The following is a 24,751-nucleotide window of genomic DNA, read 5'->3' as shown; positions in this document are numbered from 1 at the left end:
GGAGAGAGAGAGAATCCCAAGCAGGCTCCACACTTCCAGCACAGAGCTGGACATGGGGCTTGAACTCACAAACTGTGAGATCATGTCCTGAGCCAAAATCAGGAGTCAGGTGCTTAATCGACTGGAGCCACCCAAGCACACCTCTTCTGACTTAAAATAAAATAAATCCTGGTGTAAATTTTTGATGTTGGAAAAACCATGTTTGTCTTAAAACTGGTGGCTTGGGAATATTTGAAGAAAAGTCCTGTTAGGAAAAGGAAGGTTTGTGGGGAAGGAAGGGGAAGGAAAAGCACCATGAAGCACGGCCTTTCTGTCTGTAGAAGGACTTTTCATCCTGGAAGGGGCTCGGTGATCCCCTCTCATGGGTGGAATGGGGGAAAGTGTGTCTTGGGGTTCCTGGGGGTCCTCACACTGGTGGCCTGTGGACAAAGGCAACAGAAGCAAGTTGCTCGTGTGCTTGTGAGTCTTGCCCTGCCCAGACCCTTCATCCTGGTGGCCACTCCGTCCAGGCGAGTGGCTGGAGCCCATGTTTCGGGAAGACAGCCACACCGGGAGCAGGTCGAACTCCCCCTGATGCTGCTGGCTCCCTCTCCGAGCTCCAACTCTTAATCCGAGGAGGTGAGCCGTGCACATCTCCATCACCACCGTCTGTGAAAACTTTGTCAGGTGACTTGGTAAACCCTACTTTGTCCTCTTTCTCCCAGGTTCTAGGGAGACCAGTGATGGCACGTGTCCTGCAGAAAGACCGGTTTTTCTTGGTGCTGGTGTAACTTGCATTGCCTGTTAGCTCCCAATTTCTTTGGCGCTCTGATATTCCCCTGGCCCCTCAGAGGGCAGGCCACCACCGCAGCCCTGAACCTGACACACTGCAGCCAAGAGCGGTGGCCGGGAGCCTGGCCATCTGCACTGGACATGGGGCGTGAGGACTAGGTGAAGTAGCCACCGCCCAGGGGGGTCTGTGCGCCGGGCGAGGCACACGGCCACGGCCCCCTGGGGTGCCCGGCCACCAACGTGGTGTCCAGAGTTTGGAGGATTTCCAGTTTTTCAGGCTGAGATGGGACCTTGAGAAAGTCCCTTGTGTTGATTTGCATTGTAAATGAGCTGCGCTGCTATCTCTAATTCAAGTTTTTCTTCCCGGGGCACTTGTATATACTTGCTGGTCTTTATGAAGTCCCTGCGTGGGGAGAGACGCAGGGGGCACGAGGTAAGAAGTGCGCAGCTCCTCTCCCGATACTCTCGCCTGCTTCCACGAAGGTAACCAGTGTGATGGGTTCTTTTGGGCAGAGGCAAACCTGTGGTGTTTGTGCGATTTTGTTCCCTGCAATGAGAGCACGTTGTGTTCTCTAACTGGCCTTTTTCTTAAATCCATGTGGGAAAATAGTGGCTTCTGGTACCACATCATAAAAACTTGCAGGTGTAGTAAAGACCTAGGTAGGAAAAAGAAAACTCGAAACTTTCAGAGTATGGAACTTTTATGCCTTTTGCTGGGACTGCCTTTTGTGGGTAACGAATCCCCAGTATCTGTCCATTTTGGGGAGTACGGGCAGCCGCATAATATCCCACTGGTGGAAAGCATCAGGTTATTTCAGTGCTGGGGGGGCGGGGGGGGGGGGGCAGTTGGTATTGCAGAGGCTCCGGCGAGTATCCTGTATGCAACCAGGTAGGTATTGCTGTACGATTTATTTCTAGAAATGTGTGTTTTAATTTTGATGGAATTTGCCAGAGTCCCAGAAAACATTTTAGAAGTAACGTTCTTAACGATACCGCACTTCTAGTTTTTCGAAAAAAGGAGTCTCGGTCTGAATGCTGCCTGCAGCCTTTCCCTCGGTACTGGTGTGCACACACCCATGCCATGGACTCCCCATGGACTCCTCAGAAAGGCAGTTGTGGCAGTGCACACCTGCTGGCCACTGGCTCATAAAGCAAGTGGAGCTGGCCTCAGTGTCCCCCCAGGACCTCCTCTCTGGCTCTGCTTTTCCCCCTGCAATTCTGCAAAGCAAAGGTGCCTGGCCCCGACTGGGTCGGGCAGGCTGCCTCTCTCTCCAGCTCCTGGGTGCTGGTGCGAGGCGTCCAGCCTGGCTCCGGGCAGAGGGGACAATTGCTGAGGCAGTGCTCCGGGCACTGGTTGGTGCTCTGAGGGCCCCAAGTCTTGGAGTGCAGTGCCTGGGGTGGGGGTGCAGGTAGCCAGCAGGCTGGTGGCCTCGTGCGTGGTTCTGTGGGTGTCTGGTATCTGCTTCATGTCCAGTAGCAGGGGAGAACTGGTCTCAGCTTGGTGCTGTCAGTCACGAGACACACATTGATTGCTGTGCCTGAGGCTTTCTCGTATGGAGCCAGTCAAGCTTACGGAAGAGGAGAGTCAACAGTCAGGGCCCCCTGAGACTACTTGCCATTCCCTGTACCGTGGTCCCCTGGCCTTGCCGTCATCGTGTCTGGAGAGCAGTTGGGAGGAGAGGCCAGGGGACCCTCCCTTCTGGCCCTTCAGTCCCCAGGGATGCCCTGCTTCCCTCGTAAACACAGCAAATTGCATCGTTTGTGTTTTACACATGCTTTTACAGAGCTGCTTTAGTTGTGCAGTTTCCTTTTTGGCCACCAGCCTGTTTCTCTTTCCTCTGGGTGGATAGACCTCTCAGGAGATCCTGATGGGCTCTGTCCCCACTCCCTGTCCTTGCCCACAAGTGATGCACAATGTGGCAGGGCTGCTTCTCCCTCAGTGGTCCTGGCTCCCCCTGCCCTTGAGGAGGATTCCCAGAGTGCCCGTGCCCACCCAGCTGAGCTGACTTGGATCCTGTCCTAACCATCCCCCCCCCCCATTCCCACAGTGCTGCACACCTCCCCTGCCCAGTCTTTACGCCCCCCCCATGTTGGTGGCATCTGTCTGAGGCACTGGCCCCTTCAGAGGTGGGGCTGGAGTAATGCTGCTGTCGTAGGTTAACCAAATCCCATTAGAGCGTTTGTAAAAGGCTAGTAGTTGAAGTTCTTGGGGAAGTCGTAATGGGCCCCCACAGTACTTTCCCTATGTCAGAAAACCCAGGACAACACCCACATTGTCCCACGGGAAGACCTCACAGTTGACAACAGCGTCTTTCTCTTAACTAGAATAAAATCCATTAAGGGCGGTCGCTACTTATCCCGGGGAAACAGGACTCGGGGTAACGGGCAACGCAGGCCACGCTGGCTGCTCCCTTTGCCCAGCCTGTGCCCTCCACGGCCGCACATGTCGTAGCCGATACTCAGCTAAGCAAATGAGCTCCATCCACACTGTTCAGCCGCCAGAGGACCAAGTGCTGAGGCGCACCGCTCCCTGGATTAAGCTTGAAACCCTGTGAGTGAAAGACACACACCCACAACCATGTGCTCTGTGCTTCTGTCGGTAGGAAACCTGCAGAGGCAGACCTTGCAGACAGGAGGTGGAGCCTGGGGGGAGAGGGAGCCTTCCTGAGCTGATGGAACCATTCTCACATGGGTGGTGATGGTTGCAAACTGTGAATACGCCCACTGCAAGTGGGTGAACCGTGCGGTACGTGAATTACACGTGGGGGGTGATGGGCTAGTGTGTGGGCTGCCAGAAGCCCTGCCTGACCCTCAGGACCCCAGATGTGGGCACAACTGTTCACTGGGCATCAGCTACGCATCGGTCACTGGGTCCTGACCCTCGTGTTACAGATGAGGAAACTTAAGGAGGGGGACCAAAGCCTGCACCCGCCTGGTGTAACCCCACGGGCTCACCACAGACCCCCTGCTCTCCAGGCTGCTCTCGCTGGGGGGCTGGTCTCCTTGCTGAGGCCTTCTCCCTGCCGCCCTCGTGCTCCTAGGTCCATCCCATGCTCTGTGGCGGCCTGGTGGTCATGGTTTGCCCTCTCCCAGGTCTCCCTCCGGCTAGGGCCTTGACACTCCCTAGCCACCGCTCTTGGGGTCACAATGGGACAGGTCCCAGCACGATGCTTCCCTGACCCCCTCCCTTCTGGTTCACTGCCCCGGGCTCAGCCAGCACGGCTCCCTAACCTCACAGGGCTGGCTGTTTGTGGCCTCCATGACCCTCCTGCCATGTCCTAGGGCTTCCTTCCCACCTGCCATCTGCTAGCACCCAGCCCTCCCCAGTGGGTCCCTGCTCCTCACTCTGGGTGTGGGACAGGGACAGGACGGTCACCTGGGCCTCATCGCTGGTCTCAGTTCTCTGGGCTGGGCACAGGCCTCCCCTTCTCTCCCACTCTTCCCGAACTCCCACCTCCCGGGCCTCATGGAGGTCCTGTGGCCCCAGCAGGTTCCTTCTCCAAGGCACTCAGATGGCTTTCCACCCCACCATGGGACCTCAGCCCCAGCTAGATTTGTCCATTTGGGTCTTTAGGTCCCTAAGTGCACAGCCTCCTGGTTTCTCAGATTGGCCAGGGGTGCCTCACCCCGTGGACTTCACTTGCTGCTTCTTCAAGCTTTTGCACACACTCCCTCACTTCTCCCAAAACTCTTCAGACACCACATAAGCCCAAGGCCACCCGCTTACCCTGTGTAAGCAGAAAATCAGTCCTGACTGCGCTCTGCTGTCTTTTTCTCTGTAACACGTCTGAACTGACGTGGTCTGTCTCCTTCCATGGGCTACACATCCCAGAGGTGGGGGGTTTATCTCAGCAAATGTGGACACCCCAAGAAGGAGGATCCAGGAGTGCTGGCAGGATGCAAACCCGTGGTTCAGAAGCCAGGCCTGGGTGTCACGCAGAAGAGGGTCTTGGTGGTGTTCAAAGCCCCACCCCTTGCACTTGGGGTCCTTGCACTCCTCGACCATGTGAGAGTCCCTCCACCTTACAGCTGCCAGCATCGCCACCATGCTCCCTCTGTGATGTTATGGGTCTGTGTGACATCACAGCGGGCAGGGCGGGCCCACCAGTGGAGCTAGGTCCCACTGGTGGGAGCGGTGGAGGGAGGAGGTGCAAGTCTGTTGGATCCAAAGTTGTCCACTTGAAGTGGAACTGTGGGACCGTGTGGCTGAGCGGGCTCAGCGGGGGATGTGGTTGCCAGGTGAGACCGGGGTCCACTCTGCCCAGCCCCACCCCTGTCACTAGACCGACCACGGCCGCCAGCCCCCCGGCAAGGTCCCACCTGGGCTGACCTGTTGTCTCCCCCAGGTTCCCTTGACCCCGCGTCTCCGTCAGCTGCTACGATGAGATATGCGCCAGAATTAAAGAAATCCCCTTCTCACCTCCTGAAGAAATTTGCAGGTAACAGGGCAAGACCGCCTTGGGGGCTGGTCCACCCCAAGGTGATGGCGGTTAGTCACCGGCTTGAGCCAGGGAAGGGGGCAAAGGAACGTGTGCTTTCAAAAATAACGCAGGAAAAGGCTGTGCAGCCTCCTCTCTCAAAATTCTCCGTGCAGAAGGAAGCTCCTGGACCTGAGGCATTCACAAGAAACGCATTTAACTCCCGGGGCTCTAGGGTCAAACCCGGTTCACTGTGAGACAGACTTACCTTCTGTCTCAAAGTGGTTATGGCGAGAGTGACTTTTTCATGAGGGGAACACGTTTCTCCGCGGTAAAGCCCTCCTCCCCCTTCCCTGGTGCCTGGGGTCTGCATTCGGACCCCTGGTACTGGGTGCTGAAGGAGTCTGCTAAAATGTGGCTTTCTGCAAGGCTTGCGGTCACTGGGAGCCCCAAGGTAGGTGTCCTGGAAGCCTGAGACCCTGGGGGACCACGTGAGGAGAGGGAACGGCCGTTCCTGCTGTGCACGCTCGTGCTGACTTCTCAGGTAACCCTTCTCCGTGCATTGCTTTGGTGACAAACAGAAGATAGGAAAGTGGAAGGAAAAGAAGTTTGGTTTTCTTCTTCTTTTTTTTTAATTTGGCTTGGAGTCAGGCCTGACGAGGGAGAGTCCCGGGCCGGCCAAGCTTCCATGAGACACATTTCTCCTGTCATCTGACAGGAATCCACTGAGGACCAAGCCCTCAGGATGCCCTTGGGGGCCGGTCTCGGGGGGGCTGCATCACACAGGGAAGCTGGGAAACGAAGGTCCGTGGGTCTCACTCGAGGCCCCAGGGTCCAGGCCCAGGCTCCAAACCAGGCCAAGGGGGCTCACGGGAGGGGCTGTGGTTTCTGATCAACATGGCTCCGTGCAGAGGAGGCAGGTGGCCTGCACCTGGGGCACCGAATGGGCGGCAGAGATGGCTGGCCTGGAGTGCCCCCCGAGTCTCCTGGTGGAAGCGCCTGTGTGGAGGACAGTCCGCTCTCAGGGCCTGGGGCATGGGTGGCCCATCTCGCCTCTATTCAGGGCGTTGAGACCGGGGACCCTGGTGCCCACCCCATTCTGAGGCTGGCCAGGTGCCCCTTCTCTGGGCGTGGCTGGAGCGGGTTGGCCATTCGGGGGCGGGAGGTCATCGTCCCTGTCCTCACTAGTCTGAAAGAGGGGCCTGCTCTCCTGGGTCACAGTGATCCACCTGCGTTTTGACCATAAACTGCCCTTCCACCAGTTTTGGGGGTGAACGCAAGTGTCTCTGTCGTCCTCTGTGGACATTGACGTGGCTGTTAAGTGTTATTCTGAGGTGTGGGAGGTGAACAGGTGGAGGGAGTGGGCAGGTAGGAGATGGGCCGGTGGGGTGGGCAGGTATGGGGGCTGGGCTGGTGGAGAGGGAAGGCAGGTGGGCAGGTGGCACCTTGCGTTACCACGGGCAAGGACGCGTCTGCACGAGGACGTGTGTGAGAGGACACGTAAGCATGGCAGAGGAAAGACCCGTGAGGACACTTGGAGAACCAAGCCAGACCCGCCTCCCTGGCTGTGACCCAAGGCACCTGGTCCTCATGAGGCACAGGGCACTTCCCCCAGGGATGTTGGGCCCCCTGCCCTTGTGTTTTATTTTGCCCCAGTCTCTGTTTCTCCAAAACCGGAGGTGCCCAGTGGCCTGGCCGTCACAAGGGCTGCCGTCTCCCTCTTCCTCGTTGCCTTTCTCACCTGGGCCCTGGCGTTCCCTGGATGTCATGGGCAGCACGGGGTGCAGCCCCAGCAGCCAGGCCCTGCCCAAGGAGATGCCAACCGTCTGGCTTCTGCCCCATCCCTAGGTCAGGTGTCAGGTACCATTCCCAGCGAGCAGCGTGTGGAGGGGCAGCTGAAGGCACCGCTTCTGGTGCCCAATGGTCACATGATTGTGGGTTGTCCTTTGATGCTTTTAGCTGGCCAGTCCGGGGCTACAGGATGTCTTCAGTAAAGCCTCACTAACCCGCCCCCTGCCCTGTCTCTTGGGGGTTGTGGGCTGGGCGGAGGGGTCACGCCAGGGATGGAGATGTGGATGAGCTCTTTGTGTTGGGCACCTTTGCAGAAACACATCAGGACCTTGTGGGAGGTGCAGGCAGAGAAAACAGTCCTGGGGAGGAGGGGGTGGGCACAGAGGTCTCAGGCGTAATGGGGCACTGAGCTTCTGCGCGGGTGTGCTGGGGGGCCAGCTGCTGTGGCAAACGATCCCATTCGAGTGGTCAGCATGGGAACTCACATACCTGTGTTTTCTCACCTGGGGAGTAACATTGAAGACACAGTCGTGAACAAAGTTACGCCTGAACGGATTGTTTCCCCTCCCCGTGCTGTTTACCAAGATAAACTTCCACTGTCATGGAGCTATGTGGAGAATGTCCCCTAGGCTCCGTGAAGGGCACCGGGTCCTGTGGAGACAGTGGGAAAGGGGAGATCTGGGCTCTGCCTGGCAGCTGTGCGGTCTTGGGTCTCCTGGAACTCTCCGGAGCCGGTGTTTGCTGCCACCCTATCCTGTGGGAGCCACCAGCGGGCACCGTGTGGCCAGCCTGAGCGCCTGGCAGGCCCTCTGCAGCCCAGGCCCCATCTGAGGTGGACCTGGGCAGGTGACTGAGGGCTGGGTGACCGCAGGCGGCGGGGGAGGCTGGCCCCACCTGCCCAGCAAGCCTGGCTGTAGTGGGGGGCAGTGGGGCAGGAGGGTGACAGCCAGACTTCCTCATCTCCGACCCTGCCTGGCCTCGTGTTGCCAGTCCTGCCACAAGTCTGGGCTGTGCTGCTGTGTCTGCAGTGACATTCCAAATGCACGTCTCAGAAAAGAGCAGGAGGGACGGTGGGTTTCCCTGGAGCCCCTGCACCTGAAAGGCTTACCAGCCCCAAGGGAGCAGCCGGAGACCCTTCCTCCCTTTCCCTCGGGACTGGAAGCCCCAGCAGGGTCTGGGGCAGATGTTGCTGACTGCCAGTTAGGGGACTCATTCGTCCTCCTAGCTGGACACGCATTAGCCATTGGTGCCAGAGCTGTGCTGAGCACTGTCCCCACCATCTGCTCATGCACGTTCAGTGTGTTCACTTCTGAGTTTTTTCTTTTTTTTTTTTTGGTCAAAACTGTCATTTCACTTGGTCCTTTTGATTCAACTTTAAAATGCCGAACTACCCCTTAGCCTGTGTTGATAATTTTAACTCACGTGTGCTTAAATGTGCATTAATTACGCATTATAACCTGAACCCCCCACATCCGTTGGCTGTATCAGATCTTTGTTTTCTGTTTGCTTTGCAGAGTGCCGATGTGTGCGAGCACTCTGCTGAGATGCTCTGTCTCCTTAATCAGCAGGGGACTCTGCATTATTCTGTGCAGTTAGCTTGACATTGTTTTGTTCAGAAATCTAACTCATTCTAGATCCTCGCGTCAAAGTGAGATTCGTCGGATGCATAATTAAAAGCATAACAAAACCCCACAGTGCAAGCCCACGGGTGCCCCCTCCCAGGCACGAGTATTTAGAACTCCGCTGCGGCTGTGTTCTTGGTGCTAACGGCTGTGTGCGTCTGTGCTTTGCAGTGTGTGACATTCCTCTCTACAACATATGTGACTACAACATCACCAGAGACCGGTGCAAGGAACTCAGGTGCTGCTTCTACAAAGGCGTGTGCTATGAAAAAGCGGTTCCCAGTAAGTACCCAGGAAGCCTGCCTCCCTCCCGGGCGCCTCCTGCTGGACAGGCCTCTGTTGTTCCCTGGTCCCATCACTCTGCTTGGCACCTTGGTGGGAAGAGCAGTTTTAGGGTCTGTGAATGAGGGAAAAGCCACCAGAGGAAATTCACTCCCGGATGGAATCCACCTGATACTAGGGAGGGTACTTCTGGGACCCTGGGCACGCTGGGGGTGCAGAAGCAGCTGGTTCCGGGTGTGCTGGTCACCAGCTGTGCACAAGATCAGACCCGCTGAGCGTGGGCGCTGGAGCCCTGCAGCCGGGGCACGAGGGCCAAGGACGAGCCCCGATGGGGCTTCTCCTCAGGCTTGTCACCGTCAGAACAAAACCAGACTCCCACTGAGGTGTGTATCCTGACCCCTGGGGCCTGGGATGTGTCTGGGGAGACCAGGCCGGCAGGGGGTCCAGGGATGAGGGGGCAGGGAGAGGCCGCCACCCTCAGTAGGGCCTGCTTCCCAGAGGTGGTGAGGGAGGCACACGGTGGAAGGAAACGGGGAGTCACAGTTGGGTGGGAGAGGCAGGTGTGGAGGGGGTGATAGCAGGGCCCCTGTGGGAAGGGCTCTCTAGTGATGCAGTCTGGGTGTTTACTCACACCTCACAGCTTTGGTCTTCTGTGCCTCAAGAATTTTCTTCTTGTTTCTACTATTCGTTTTGAGAGAGTGCGAGAACAAGCACAAGCGGGGGAGGGACAGAGAGAGAGGGAGAGAGAAAGGATCCCAAGCAGGCTCCGTGCTGTCAGTGCAGGGCCCGGCATGGGCCTCAAACTCGAGAGCCGTGAGATCATGACCTGAGCTGAAATCAGGACTTGGACACTCAACCGACTGAGCCACCCAGGCACCCCCACCCCTAGAATTTTCTAAATAGTTGCAAACCCATCAAGAAATTCCACTTGACGACTGCTGTGTCTTCTTGCCCTGTTTGTGGCCCTTTCAGCAATGAGGATGCTTGGCTCTAGGAGTGTCTGGGAATGGACAAGCAAGTCTCTGCAATGAGGCGGCCTGCTCAGGGCCCTGTCGGAGAGGGGGAGGGGCCGGCAGGCAGGAGGAGCTGGCAGCCGGCTGTGGTCGCCCAGCAGCTCCGGTGCTGTGGGACAGCGTGTCCCAGGCCACTCTGCTCTGTCCCCCGTCCCCATTGGATAAAGGCACACTCATGCCACACAACTGGGAAGGTTTCTTCTTGTTTCCTTCTCTGAGCCCCAGGTAGGCTGAGCCCTTGGAGACAGACATGGGGACTTTCCTCTCATTCCCGGACACGGGAAGGCCTAGCAAGTCAGGAACAATTGTGACTGGTAACTGTTACCAAAGAGTGACCCACTGGGGCTACCTGGATCCCGCCTAGCCAGCGCCTTCAAAAAGAAAGTGACCTTTTGGACAAAAGGATTCAAGAACAAAAGCCATTGGGGGATCCTGGCTTGCCAAGGGGAAGCCTGTGTCTTGCTTTATGGTGAAGATTTGGCTCTTGGGGCAAAAGAAGAGGAAGTTTGGCTTCTCAGAAAGAGGCGCAGTCAGAGGCCATGAGAAACACCATCAATAGCTGGGAAGATTTTCTGATGACAATGTATCTTCCAGATCTTGACTTGGGAAGACTTGGGTCCAGACCCTCACTACTGATCTCTGCCTCTGGGAGACCCAGGCATCTCTAGGATCCCACACCTTCCCCTGAACCTGTAGATAGAAACAACTGGAAGTTATCTCTTTTTTGGTTGTTATCTTTGCTGAGACCAAATTCCTATAAAATTTACCCTTTTAAAGTACACAGTTCATTGGCTTTTGGTATATTCACAGAGTTGAATCCCCACTATCCCGTCCAGAACATTTTTATTATCCCCAGAAGAAACCCTGTACTCATCAGCTGGACAATCCCCATTCCCCGTTCCCCACCCCACCTCCAACCCCCAGCAACCACCGATTGGCCTCTATGGGTTTTCCTCTTCTAGACATTTCCTATTAATGGAATCCTACAGTGTGTGCCTTGTGTATCTGGCTTCTTTCACACAATGTTTTCGGAACACATCCGTGTTGTAGCACATGTCAGCATTTTATGCTTTTGTATGGTTGAATAACATTCCGGTATATGGACATGTCACATTTCGTTTACCCCTGTATCACTTAATGGACATTTGGGTGGCTTACACTTTTTAGCTATTACGGATAATGCCACTATGAACATTTGTATGTAGGTTTTTGCATGAACCTGTTTCCACTTCCCTTGTGTGTTTACCTAGAACTAGAACTCTGAAGAAAAGTCCATTCAGACTCCTTGCCCGATTTTTAACTGGGTTGATTGTCTGTTTATTGTGGGGTTGTAAGAGCTCTTTGTATATTCTGGATAGTAGACCCTTAACAGATACGTGATTTGCACCTACTTCCTCCCAATCTGTTTGGTCTTTTTACCTTCTTGATAGTGCCTCTTTGAAGCACAAACTTTCTTAGTTTTGACGATGCCTAGTTTGTTTGTTTGTTCTTTGGCTGTTTGTGCTTTTGGTGTCCTAGCTAAGAAACTAGTGTCTAATCCAAGGTCACATTTACATCTCTGGTATTTTCTAAGAAGTTTATAGTTTTAGCTTATGCATCCATGTTTCTGGTCCATTTTGAGTTTTAATTTTTTTTACGTGTTGTGAGGCAGGGATCCAACTTCATTCTTTTGCATATAGATATCCTGGTGTCCCAGCATCATTTGTTGAAAAGACCATTCTTTCCCCCGTTGAATTGCTTGGCATCCTTGTTGAAAATCAATTGCCTGTAAATGTGAGGGTTTATTTCTGGACTATTGTTTTATTCCACTAAGCCGGTATCACACCATTTTGATTAATGTAGCTTTATAATAAATGTTGAAATTGAAAAGCATGAGTCTTCCAACTTTGTTCTTTTTAAAGGTTGTTTTGGTTACTGTGGATTCTTTGTATTTCCATATTAATTTAGGATCAGCTTGTCAATTTCTGAAAAAAATGCCATCTGACATTTTGATAGGGATATTTGTGTTGAATCTATAGATAACTTGGGGGTGGATATTACCATTTTAATAATGTTAATTTTGATCCATGAACAAGGATGTCTTTCCACTTATTTAGATCTTTTCTTTCGACAGTATTTTATAGTTTCTAGTTGTGTTTCTTTTGTTAAATTTATTCCTAAGCATCTTATTCTCTCTGATGTTGTTGTAAATGGATATATCTCCTTAGTTTGGTTTTCAGATTGTATATAGAACCCTAGGAATATACACAGGAAAATCGAAAGTTTGCTAGAATACAGAAATATAATTGACTTTTGTATATTGATCTTGTATCCTGCAACCTTTTGGGTTCATTTATGACTTCCCATTTTTAGTTGATTACTTAGGATCTTCTAGATATAAGAGTATATCATCTGCAAATAGAGATCATTTCACTTCTTTCTTTCAATACAGTTGGTTTCATTTCACTTTCTTGCTTAATTGCCCTGGCTAGAAACTCACTGATTCCATTCATCAGTGAGAATGGACATCCTTCTCTGGTTCCTGATCTTGAAAGAGTTTTCAGCGTCTCATTCATTACATGTGCTGGTAGCCGTGGGTTTTACTAGAGGCCATTTTTCAGGTCAAGTAAGTTCCCTTCTCTTCCTACTCTCTGGAGGGTTTTTATTACGAAAGGTGGTGGATTTTATAAAATTCTTTTTCTGCATCTAGTGGTGCTCTTGATGACAACTGTGGATTTGAGTTACTGTCTAGTATCCTATCCTTTCATCTGGAAGGACTCCCTTTAGCATTTTTTGTAAGACAGGTCTGCTAGTGATGAAATCTCTGTTTTTGTGTATCTGGGGATGTATTAATCTGTCCTTCATTTTTGAAGGATAGAGTTGCAGTGTATAAAATTCCTAACTGGCAGTCCTTCTGTGTCAACACTTAGAGTATTTCATCTTTTAGCCTTCTGACCTCCATGGTTTCTGACAAGGAATCTGCTTTTAGTCTCGAGGCTTGTTTATATAAAGCACGTTTCTTCTGCTGTTTCCAAGATTCTCTTTTGACTGTTTGCCATGTGTCTTTGAATTTATCCTCATCATCAAATGTGGGAAACTTTGCCATTTCTTCAGACATTCTCCTGTCTGTCCACTCCCTCTGGGCCTCTCATTGTGCATATTTGGTCCACCCCACAGGTCTCTGAGGCTCTGAGAGCTTTTCTCGATCCTATTTTCTGTTACTCGGACTGGATAATCTCAACTCATTTATCTTCAAGTCTGCAGATTCTTTCTTTAGCCCACCCCAATCTGTTGAGCTCCTCTAGTGATGTTTTCATTTCTGGTATCATATTCTCAATTCCAGAATTTCTATTTTGTTATTTTCTAAAAAAATAATTTCTGTGTCTGTATTGGTACTTTCTACTTGGTGAATACTGTTCTCATACTTTAGCTCTTCAGATATGGTTTCCTTCAGTCTTTTGACCATATTTAAATTTTTTTATGTTTATTTATTTTTGAGAGAGAGACAGACAGACCATGAGTGGGGTAGGGCAGAGAGAGAGGGAGACACAGAATCTGAAGCAGGCTCCAGGCTCCGAGCTGTCAGCACAGACAGCGGGGCTCAAACTCACGAACTGTGAGATCATGACCTGAGCTGAAGTCAGACCCTCAACTGACTGAGCCACCCAGGCGCCCCTCTTTTGACCATATTTAAAGGGGCTAATTTAAAGTCTTTGTTTGGTGATTCCAACATCTGGTCTTCCTCAAGGACAGTTTCTACTGATGGTGTGTGTGTGTGGCCATACTTGTTTCTTTGCATATCTAATGTTTTTTGTTGAAAACTAGACATTTAGAAATATGTGGCACCTCTGAAAACTGTGTTCTCCTACCTCCCCGAAGTTGTTGGCGTTGTTTAATGACTTTTCTGAATGAATTCAGTAAAGTCTGTATTCTTTGTGGTCTGCAGCCATTGAAGACTCTGCTTGTTAGTCTGCTGGTCAGCTAATGACAGAAATCTGCCGAGATGCTTGGAAACAATGTCTCACAGTCTTCGCTTAGGGGCTCTATGTGTGTGTTGGGGACATACCTTCAGCCGTCAGCCAATTTTCAACTGTGCCTTAATCTTTACTCCACGCTTACACAGAGCCTTGAGTTCAGCCAGAAGTGAGAGCCTAGGACCTTCTCTGGTATTTCCTCCATACGTACACAGCCTTGAGTATGCCCATTGCCTTCTAGATTCCAGGGAATATGTCGCAGCTTTTCAAATCCCCTTCAGACAGATAATTCCCCCAGTTTTCCTTTTAAGCTTTCTGGTCCACCTATTGTCTACCCCCAAGTGCTTTTGGCCACTTTAGCCGCCATGATTTTCCACAGTTGCCTCTGTTTTCAACAAATGCCTGAGAGAAAGCTGTTCACACTAAATTAGCTCCAAGTCAGGTCAAACAAAGACAACCTTGCAATTGGGATCTTCTAGTGAAGTGGCAGGTGGACAAAGTAATGACGGTGCTCTGGGCCTGGGACTTTGAAGGATCTTCAGCCCTGCTCTGCTCCCTCCAGGGATGCCAGGCTGCCAGTGGTCGCCATGACTGTGGGCTATTGGTTCAAGACTCGCATGGAATTAGAGGTGAGCAGGAGTGGGAATAGGGCAAGTTAAAATGTCCACAGGTCACTGTTCTTAGTGACCGTCATCTGTTCATCTGCAAGCTTTTGATTGGTTAAGTTTCCAAGTTCCGAAAAAGTAGATTCTGACAAATGGTGCCAATGTTCTCACTGGTTTTTATGGAGGAAGGATCTGGTGGGGGAGGGGGGTTCTTTTCTGCCATGTTTTTTTTTTTTTTTTTAATTCCTGAGGTCACACTGGAAATTCTGGACTTCGGGGAACCTCCAGTCCAGTCATACACAAGCAGGTGGTGAGAGCTGCAGGGAGTCATGGCGCTTTGTCTCTAAAGGGGTTTGCCCTCCGCCTTTTCATCATAAACCCACAACCTTTGGGCAGAACCCTGCCTGGGCCCCAGTCTTCCAGCGTGGGATGGCCTGCCGTCCGGTGGCTTGCTCTGAGCAGAGTCCACGGCCCTGGTGGCGGTCTGGCCATCATCTGCTGCTGTTTGCATTTGTTATCTTTTTGTCTTTCTGTGGCCTCAGTGGCCTGCCGCACACATCTCACTACTTGGGGGCCACAGACGAGTAGGGTCCGGCTCACTTCCATTTCCATCGTGGAGTTCTCTTTCCTGGAAGGCTCTGATGTCTTCCTGAGGTTTTTCAGAGATGTTTACCATTTGGGGCTTCTAAAAGCGGGAGACCTTCCCATCCAAAGGGCATTTGAATGTGTTCTTTCAGTCTTCTACGTATGAAGGTGCACAAGCTGTTCATTTCCCTGATGAGGTCACACACGTGGTCATGGTCTTTGGTGGTCACCCTGGTTCACTCCTGCCCCAGGGAGACGGCCCCAACAGCAGAAGGTGGTGAAATGGATCCTTCAAGGGAGATTGCAGCTGGCAAGGGCACATAGGTTCAAGCTGCTGCCACTTCTGTTTCCATCTGTCCCTCCCCTGAGCATCTTGTCAGGAGCATTTTATGCAGGAGTTGGCCATTTTGTACTTGTTAGTATGCAATTGAGACGTTGCTTATGTTAACATTATTACTTATGCCCATAACTCATATGAAGAATGAGCCTTATTCTTTTTTTATTTCCCATTTTTTAAATTTTTGTTTTTTTTTATATGAAATTTATTGTCAAATTGGTTTCCATACAACACCCAGTGCTCATCCCAACAGGTGCCCTCCTCAGTGCCCATCCCCCCCCCCGACCCCCATCAACACTCAGTTTATTCTCAGTTCTTAAGAGTCTCTTATGGTTTGGCTCTCTCCCGCTCTAACTTTTTTTATACCACGTGGCAATGAGAAAGAATGAAATCTGGCCTTTTGTAGCAACGTGGATGGGACTGGAGAGCGTGATGCTAAGTGAAATAAGTCATACAGAGAAAGACAGATACCCTGTGTTTTCTCTCTTATGTGGATCCTGAGAAACTTAACAGAAGGCCACGGGAGAGGGGAAGGAAGAATGAGCCTTGTTCTTGACAGCACCTGATTTACCAGTGTCTGTAAGGAACCCAGAAAAGAACACAAAGTCTCAAGAATTTTTGTCCTGGAAGAGGCGTCACTGTTCTACAAGTGGGGATATCGTTTCTGCATGGAGGCAAGTGTTCATCCTCTCTCCATCCTTGCACTGTTCATACAGGAGTTGCGTGGGCGAGGCTTTTTCTTAACTTCTAACTTGTTTCAGGCTCGAGAGGCTGGGCCGTCTGTGGGAAGAGTCTGGGCAGTGAGCCCTGCATCTGGGTTCTCACTGAGCCCTCAAGATATTTTTCATTTCCTTGACATCTTTCTCATTCAAGACGGCAAGCGAGCCTTTGTGCTGCGTAAGTTGTAGTATTCGGTGACAGGGTATTGGGAGTTCTTTGTGCGCATAATTCTATGTTAGGAAAACCTTTCACCAGCTTCTTAAATTGGCTGGTTTGAAGTGCACATTGTGTTGTGGCATAATCTGTATTATTAAGAATATGAACTTGGGAAATTAGCATCAGATCTTTGAGAACAAATTGGGAATCCAGAGAGAAGGACTTATTGTCATTCTTTAGTCTTTAGGGCACGTTATTTAACACGTCACTTTTTTCCAAGTGTTTGACTTCTGTTTCTTCACGGGAATCATGCAGATGATTTCAAAACTTTAAACTGCATCTGGGGGCGAACTTACCAAGAGATTTCTGAAAGAAAATTATACTTTCTTCAGTTGCTGCCATTTCTCTGTGACCAATCACAGTATCTTGTTTATGATACACCATACATATCGTTTATAACAGATTGTGTGCTGGCCAGCTCCTGTGCAGAGAGAGTCACGGAGATGCGGTCTCTGCCTCCAGGAACTTGACGCCAAGGACCAAAAATACTTGCACCTGTAAATGCGGAAGCTATACTGAGACTTGAATACTCACACATGGTCCATGTGCGTGTGTCTCTTCAACGGCTTCACTCACATAAATTCTAAATTTACACCATGAAGTAAGGGATCCACTGAGGAGCATATATTCCTTGGAATTCAAGAATTTGAGGGCTCCTTTCTTGTCCCTTAAAAGCTCCTGGTTTGCTCGTTCACTTGGGTCCTTGTGTTCAGTTCATTCAGCATCACTCAAAGTATACTTTCTCTGAGCCAAGCCCTTTGCCTACACCCTTGTATTAGTTATTGTTGCAGAACAAATTGCTCAAAATTTAGCTAAATAAGGTCACATTCATAGGTACCAGAGGTTTGGACCAACAGATCACTTGGGGGGGGGACATAATTCCTAAATTGTGTCTAAATGATCTAAAGTGATGGCTTAGAAGCTTAGTTGGATGGTGTGGGGCTTGGCCACTCATCCATCCGAGGGCCCAACCGGAACTGAAAGGTCTTCTCCAAAGTGGCTCCCTTTGCGGGCACGTGGTTCTGACGGTTAACAGGAACCCCTTTCCCATGCCGTGAGGTCTGCTTCCCTGTCCTTATGACATGACTTTCTCTTTCCAGAGCGAGTGACCTGAGAAAGCTGGGTAGAAGCCACAGTGACACTCTGACCTAGCCTTAGAAGTTACACCCTGGTTCAGAGGTAATGCTATCTCTGCCCCATGGAGGTGTCTGTACTGACCTGCGTGTGAATAACAGGAGGCAAGCCCTCCCGCAGGCCATCTTAGAGGCTGGTGGTTCTAGCCCTGGGGATGGAGAGGTGAACTCAGGTGAACACATTGCCCTGGGAAAGGCATCCCTGAGAGAAGCCCCGGCTGATTAGAACAGAGCCTCCAACAAGCAGCTCACCAGTTGGTTCAGTGCTGTGGTGTGCTGGTGACCACACAGGCCAGCCCCCCACCCCCTCCGTCCTCTTTCTGATGCACGCTTGACCACGGAGCACCCTTCCTATGCCTGACCATCCCCTACTGAGCTCATATCAATATGAGAAAATTAAGCATTTGGCTTCAGCCCCCTTCAGTTTTCTGACTTCAGCCCCCACAGAAAGAATCCTGGAGGCCCCATCCATTCTCAGAGATCCTCTGGCTCAGTCCAGAGAATATAATTCCCACTGGAGTCACCCTCCCACGCCTGGGAAGCAGCTTTCTCTGCAACTACTGCTTAACCTTCTGTCGTGGGTTGAACTGTGTTCCCCTAAGTGATCTGCCGAAGTTCAAACCTCTGGTACCTGTGAATGTGACCTTACATAGAAACAGGGTCTTTGCAGATGTGATCAGTGAAGATGAGGTCACGCTGGAGTAGAGGCCCTGATTCCAGTACGACTGGTGTCCTTCCAAGAGGAGCCTGAGTTAGACACAGCGCACACAGGGGAGCACCACATGAAGACAGGGTCACGTGGGGAAGATGCCCCAAGATGACGAGGCAGAGAGCGGGGGACGCATCTACAAGGACAAGGACACCCAGGGGCGCCGGGCCCACCAGGAGATGGAAGAAGCAGGCAGGACCTCCCAGAGTCTTCGAGGGATAACTCCATTTTGGATTTCCACCTCTATAACCCAGACACTGTACTTTGCTATTGCGTTAAGCCACTGGTTAGTGGTGCTTTTTTCTAGCTGCCTCAGGACACGAAGGCCACTCCCAAGGACACAGCGTCCAGCAGTATTCCTGCCAGTTAAGGATGGGTGAAAACGGTTTATGGGAGGAGGTAAGAGACTTGAAGCACATCTTGTCACTCAGGGTGGGGTTTGCAAGGAGGCTGGTCTCTGTCCCTTAAGAGTGAGAGTAGCGAGAGAAGCGGCAGTGGTGACAACGGTGTGTGTGCTACCTGCTGGCAGCTCAGCTCTGCCCTCCAGTCCCCTGGACACTTCCCTCTGCCTGTTGGAGACCGTGTTGGGTGGAGGGCTCCCGCCGGGGCATGCTCGTGGGCACCAGGGCTCCCGGATACAGTGCCTTGCTCTGCCTGAGACCGTTCTGTGGGACACGGAGACCCACAGGTCCATCCCAGCTGGGTGGGAGAGGGTCCTGCGGTGGAGGGTCCCCAAGGGAAGGCTGGGCCTCACCTGCACCTGCTTCCACGGGGGTGAAAAGGGGCCCAGAGCTTTCCTCACTGGGGACCATGGCCACAGGGGCCGCCTGCCCCCTCCAAGAGTCACCTTGAGGCCTTGGCTCTTCCGGTGGGCTCGTCTAGGGAAGACATGGGCAGTGTGGGGACAGTGGAGCCCCTTGTTAGTACGGCAGCCTTGGGATAACTCGCCTGAAGATGGAGAAACAGGTTCCTGGGAGTTGGAGGAGGGAGGCCCAGATCATGGGCGGCAAAGGGGCTTTTCTGGAGGAGACCAGGGAGCTGCCCGCACCACTGTCTTATGGGCGGCCCTCAGCTGTCCTCTTCATGGCCCGCGTGGAGCCTGTGGCAGTGTCCTCAGGGAAGGATTGGAGGAGAGGCCGCCTGGGCAGGGGCAGGGGTACTGCCCACCTCGGAGACAGGACTGACTTGTAACAAACTGTTTTCCAGTCTACGTGCAGGTGTTTTCTGCCTTGATCGTGATCATTGCTGGGGCCTTTGTCATCACTATCATTTACAGGTCAGTTGTCTCTCCCTGTCTGAACTCACCCGCAAAAGGTGCAGGATGCAGGGTGCTAGGGAGCAGGTGGGGGATCCTCTCAGGGCCTGAGCTCCTAACAGCAGCCCCCACCCCCGGCCCATGCCAACGTTTAAGGAGCACCCACACTGTCAGCCCCCTGCCGGCCCCCGTTTGCCCGTGAGAACCCTGTCCGGTGTCTGCTGTTACAGTGTAGATGAGAATCTGCCCTCTCCTTTCGGTGGGGAGGACACGAGGCCATGGCCACTGGCAGCTGCCCATAGGCAGGCCTGGATTCCTCACTGCCACTCGGGGCCAAGGTACCCGCACCGCAAGCCTCCTTGTGACGTGGAGAAAAGCCAGTGAGACTAGTCAAGTCACTTTGTCCCGCAGCAAGGAAAAACAGTCCCCTCCTGTGGGAACTCCTCTGGTGCCCGGTGACATCCTGAGTGGCCTTTCTGCACAGTCATACTGCCCCATCCCTGTTCTCACCCTCCGGAATCTGAATGCCACACACGATTGTGTGTTTGCAGCCTGTATAGGAAACTAACCTGGGAGCTATTAAGGCAAAGCGTGATCCTGAACCCTGAACCCTGTTTGAGGGGGACGTCCTGGTGGAGGACTGAGTGGCCCATTCAGTTTTCCATCTTTAATTTCCCTGATTGTAACAAAGAGTCTCTTCCCGTTAGAGTTGTTCAGGAGAGTAGGAGAGAAAAGGAAGTCCGCACGGAACTGCTTCCGTCACCCATGTCCAGCGATCAAGTGGAATTGACACTCTCCGGCGAGCAGGTGGGGTCCAAGGCTGGGAGTGCGGAGCCGTTGAACAGGAGCAAGGACAGCAAGGAGGAGGAAGAGGATGGTGAGGTGGAGGGCTGTCCCCGCACAGGGCGCAACTGAGGGAGCTCGTCTGTGCCAGGCACGTCCTGGCGGTGGTGTGGGGACCCGGCTGCTACCGTGATGGCCTGATGGTCTGCTGCTGCTGGTCCCAGGGGGGTGCTCTGCAGGAAGCACAGGCATTGGTATATGTATTAAGTCTCTCCCGGGGCTCTGGCCATCGTTGCTTTTCACAGGCGAGCACCTGGCCGGGTTAGAGAAGGAAGCGTCCCAAATGGTCAGTTCTACCTTAGGTGGCATCTGCAGGGACACGCCCTCTCTGGGTCTCTCCTTAACCCGTCAGTCATGGAGACTTGGTTTTACTGGAGCAGTTGGGAAGCAGAAGGGTGGGGAGAAGAGGTCTTCTGAAACATCTTTTAGGATCCAGATCCTTGCCCCTGACTGAGCCGTGTCTGAGCTGTGGTCTTTCCTGCAGGGCAGGGCGTCACCTTCTCAGGGCACTTTCTGCAGAGTGAAGCCACCAGAAGCCACGCTCTCCTTGGGTAACAGAGCAGGCAGCACAGACCCACTGACCAAACTAGCCTTTGAGTAAATCATTGTTTACATGGCATATAATTGGCGTGTTCACAGACCTCATGACGTGGCTGAGTATTCCATTCAAAAGATCCACTCTTTCTTTATCTTAAATCCAGCAACACTGACAATAATGGAAGATGAAGAAACCGAGGACTGAGGTGCACGGCGGAGGCAGAGTAAAGGTTGGCAGAAACACCCAAGTGAAATGGTCCAGCTGGCGAACCGCTGTGAAGTGTGTGATGGAAACAGCATCAATGACGAGACAATAAAGGTATTTTAAATGCTTCTTGTTCTGTGTCATTGTAGTCAGTGCTGTCATTCTACCTTTGGACAGAGACAACCTGGGAAGTGCGCAGACATTCGCTGGAAGCTTCCAGCGCTCAGTGGTGCCGCTTGTTAGCGCTGCCGGAGTCCAGGCAGCTCACAGCACCTCGCCAGGTGAGGCCACCGCGCCCTTTCTCAGAAGACAGGGTGGGCTTGTAGCTCCGACTCACGGGGCCTCAGGACCTGCCCAGGAGGGGCGTGGCACCCATTTCTGGGAGGCCCCGGGTGGTCTGCTACAGCTTCCTCACAGCCCCTCTTCTGTGACAGAACATGACTAATGGGTGCTAACCGTGGGGGTTATAGCCCACCGAGCCCCTAGTCTTGGAGAATCTCTGCCCTCTACCTTGGAAACTTGTGTTCTCCAGAGCAGGTGTGGCTCATTCATCTGGACATTGTGGGCTTAATATGTGTGTGAGCATGTGTGTGTGCATGCACCTGCATTCAAGTGTGTGTACATATGTGCATACATGTATATGTGTGCATGTGTGTATGCATACGGGTGCATGTATATCTGTGCACACGTGTGTCTACATGTATGCGTGTGCACACATATGTATGCATGCTCGTGTGTGCATGTGTATCTGTATTTGTGCATGATCTTATGTGTGTGCACACATATATATATATATATATACACGTATATGTGTGCATATGTATATATATATGTATACTTGTGTATATGCATATGTATGGGGACGTATGTACATGCACATGCATATGTGTATGTGTACACGTGTGTGTGCATGTAGACATGTACACATGTGTATGTTCACGTGTACCCATGTGTGCATGTATATGTGTATGCACACGTATGTGTGCTTGTGTGCACATATGTGTATGTGTACACATGTATGTGTACATACACTTGTGTGTATGCATGTGTGTGGATGTATACGCATACATATGTGTGCACATGCACAGTGTATGTATGCCTGTACACACTGCACATGCAGGCATGCATGTGTATATCTGTGTGCACATGTGTGCATATACATGTGTGTGTATATGTGTGTATACATGTGATATATATAATATATGATATATATCATATATAATATATATAATATATATAATATAATGTGTGTGTGTGTGTATATGTGTGATATATATATATATAATATATATATCAAGTTGAGCATACATTCTGCTTAAAGGGGTGAGCACTCAGCACCGAATGTCAGGGCAACAGGTCAAGCCCAGTGGGCGGGTGGGCAGGGCCTGGCGTTGTTGGCTCTGGGGGTCCCGATGGCGATTCCCACCCGGTTCCTGCTCTAAGGGCTTCCTTGTCAGAGCTACCTTGGGTCGAAGTTCATCTACTCAAATGAGCCTCAGGTTTATTTAGGGGACTGGAAGGAGTTGTGCCCCCAAAGAAGAGCTTGTTATGGCTCCCCGCAGGCTGGGAGCAAATCTGCCCGCTGTACTCGGAAAGGGCAGGGGACACGTGTGCCATTTTGCATGGTCTTGAGAAAGTAACACGGCTGAGATGAGGTGCAGTAGCACATTCTCTGTAACCCCAGATCCCCAAATGTCCTCTCAATACACAGTCGGTGTGGAAACACGAGTTTGTATAACACACTTCCCATGCACTTTTACAACTCTCTGAGTTTTACATTTTGAGAGCTTCTCAGTCCAGACTGGCCCCGTTTGCAAGTGGCTGCATGTGGCAAGGGGCTGCGTGTTGGACGGTGTGGTTCTGGAGGCGGGAAGGGGGATAGGTGCATCTGAGTTCAGCCCACCCCACCTTGCTCACTGTCCGGGGTAGCAGCGTGTCCAGCAGGTGGCTGTGAGCCTCCCTGGATGGCGCTGGCTTGGCCTAGCCCCCTCCCCTTCGTGGAGTGGACAGTTTAACCCTCACCGGGGTTGGGAAGGAGCATCAGCCAGTTGAAGCTGAGTACAAGACACTCCATTTATGGGACTAAATGGCTGCTTATGTTTTTACTTCCTTAGTTCTATTACAGAAAACACAAAACATTCAGAAAAGTAGAAATAAACCGTTCGTGTCCCCATGACCACAAATGACCATAGTTAGTACTTGATCATAGATGCTATTTTCTTCACATTTCTTCTCTAACACAGTATTTTGAGTCCAGCCTGTGCTTGGGACAGTAATGGACACTGGTCTTTTCTCCTGTGATGTTTATGTGTCGACCTGACTGGGCCACAAGGTGCCCAGATGTTTACTCGAACATAATTCTCGATGCATCTGTGAAGAGGTTTCTGGATGAGATTGATGTTTGAATCAAGTAGACTGAGGAAATCAGATGGCTCTCCCTAGTGTGGGTGAGTCTCATCCAGTCAGTTGAAGGCCTGAACAGAATAAGAAGGCTGATTGTCCTCTGAGTAAGAGGGACTCCTCCTGCCTGATTGCCTTTGAACAGAAACATTGTTTTTCCTGCCTTTGATCTGAACTGAAAGATGGGCTTTCCTGGGTCTTGAGCCCGCCTGACTTTGGGTTGGAGCTCAGAGCATTGGCTCTCCTTGTGTCCAGGTTGCTGACTGCACACCTGGGGACCTGTCAGCCTCCATAATTGCATGAGCCACTTCTTTAGAATCAGCCTCCTATTGCCTCCTGTTTCTCTGGAGAATGCTGACCAATACCCCTCAGTGTAATGAAGAAGGTGGCCTCAGCCCAAGGAGAGGTCTGGTCTCTGTCCCTGGTGCCTGGGAGTTTTCCAAGGGCTAGAAATGTCTCTGAGACTCAGGGTGGGCCCCTAGACAGTTGCTGCTAACAAGGTGACTCAGGACGGAGTCAGCTGCACCAGGCACACGGGCCATGGGCTGTCAGCCCAACCCCTTGGAGAGAAGAGGGCAGCAGGTTGAGTTCAACCACATGGACAGCAGTGTAATCAGTCGTGTCTTGTGTCTATATAATTAAGCCCCAGGAAATGCTGGGCACCGGGCTGGGCTAAGTGCCCCTGGTTGCTGACCAGCATGGATGTGCCTGGAGGGTGGTGTGTCCCGAGGGCACAGAAGCGGCACCTGTGGGACCCTCCACCTCGTCCTGTGCATCTCTTCCTTTGGCTGTTCTGATCTGTATCCTCTTGATACAATGAAACTTGAATCCTAAGTATACTCCTTCCTTGAGTCCTGTGGGTGGCTCTGGCAAATTGTGGTATGCAAGGGTGGTTGTGCAGACCCCCAGTTTTGCAGCCAGCTGGAGTGTGGGTGGTGCGGGGGCCCCAGACCTGAGGCCGGTTCTGGAGTGAGAGCAGTCGTGTGGAAACTGGTACCTCGGATTGTGCGATGTGGCTAAACTGCCTGGTACCCTCTTCCTCACTGCCGTGATTTTGCCCCTGGCCCCACTGCTGGCTGCCCGCACCAAGGGAGGCTAGAACCCACGTTCTCTTTACCTTCATCATGCTGGGAGGGGATGGGCCTGGGAAGGGTCATGTCAGTCTTGTCAGTGCCCAGAAGGACAAAGAGTCCTCACCAGGTCCTGCAGAAGGTCGGGGAGGCCCATCTGGTCTGGGGGAAGTGGAGGCCGGGTCATCTGGGCCTGAAGGAGGCCTGCAGTCCTGGCCAGGAGTGTCCCATTTGAACCGCTCGCAGTGTTTTCTGTCCACGCTGCGTTCCGGGATCGTCTCATTCT

General features: G+C 51.9%; 1 protein-coding gene and 1 long non-coding RNA gene across 4 annotated transcripts; one reads left to right on the top strand and one right to left on the bottom strand.

Annotated features, from left to right (window-relative positions):
• Window positions 1-1,454: 1,454 nt before the first annotated feature.
• Window positions 1,455-4,825, bottom strand: LOC131519500 (uncharacterized). 2 transcript variants are annotated; one of them, XR_009265688.1, is made up of 3 exons: window positions 4,499-4,822; window positions 3,342-3,414; window positions 1,455-2,339 (listed from the first exon to the last, which is right to left on the bottom strand). It is a non-coding gene; the product is annotated as an uncharacterized LOC131519500 (long non-coding RNA). The 2 variants fall into 2 exon arrangements; XR_009265687.1 differs by lacking the exon at window positions 3,342-3,414 and having other exon boundaries at window positions 4,499-4,825.
• On the top strand, window positions 3,299-21,124 carry TEX29 (testis expressed 29). 2 transcript variants are annotated; one of them, XM_058742572.1, is made up of 6 exons: window positions 3,299-3,322; window positions 5,118-5,210; window positions 8,774-8,884; window positions 19,362-19,431; window positions 20,118-20,287; window positions 20,955-21,124. In XM_058742572.1, the coding sequence occupies exons 2-6, from the start codon at window positions 5,153-5,155 to the stop codon at window positions 20,993-20,995; spliced, it is 450 nt and encodes a 149-aa protein (XP_058598555.1). In that variant the 5' UTR covers window positions 3,299-3,322; window positions 5,118-5,152; the 3' UTR covers window positions 20,996-21,124. The 2 variants fall into 2 exon arrangements, with proteins under 2 accessions (XP_058598555.1, XP_058598545.1); XM_058742562.1 differs by lacking the exon at window positions 3,299-3,322 and adding an exon at window positions 4,850-5,010.
• The last annotated feature ends 3,627 nt before the right edge of the window (window positions 21,125-24,751 follow it).

Source organism: Neofelis nebulosa, chromosome 1 (genome assembly GCF_028018385.1).
Source record: "Neofelis nebulosa isolate mNeoNeb1 chromosome 1, mNeoNeb1.pri, whole genome shotgun sequence".
NCBI lineage: Eukaryota > Metazoa > Chordata > Mammalia > Carnivora > Felidae > Neofelis > Neofelis nebulosa.
This window is presented reverse-complemented; position numbering and strand designations above follow the sequence as displayed.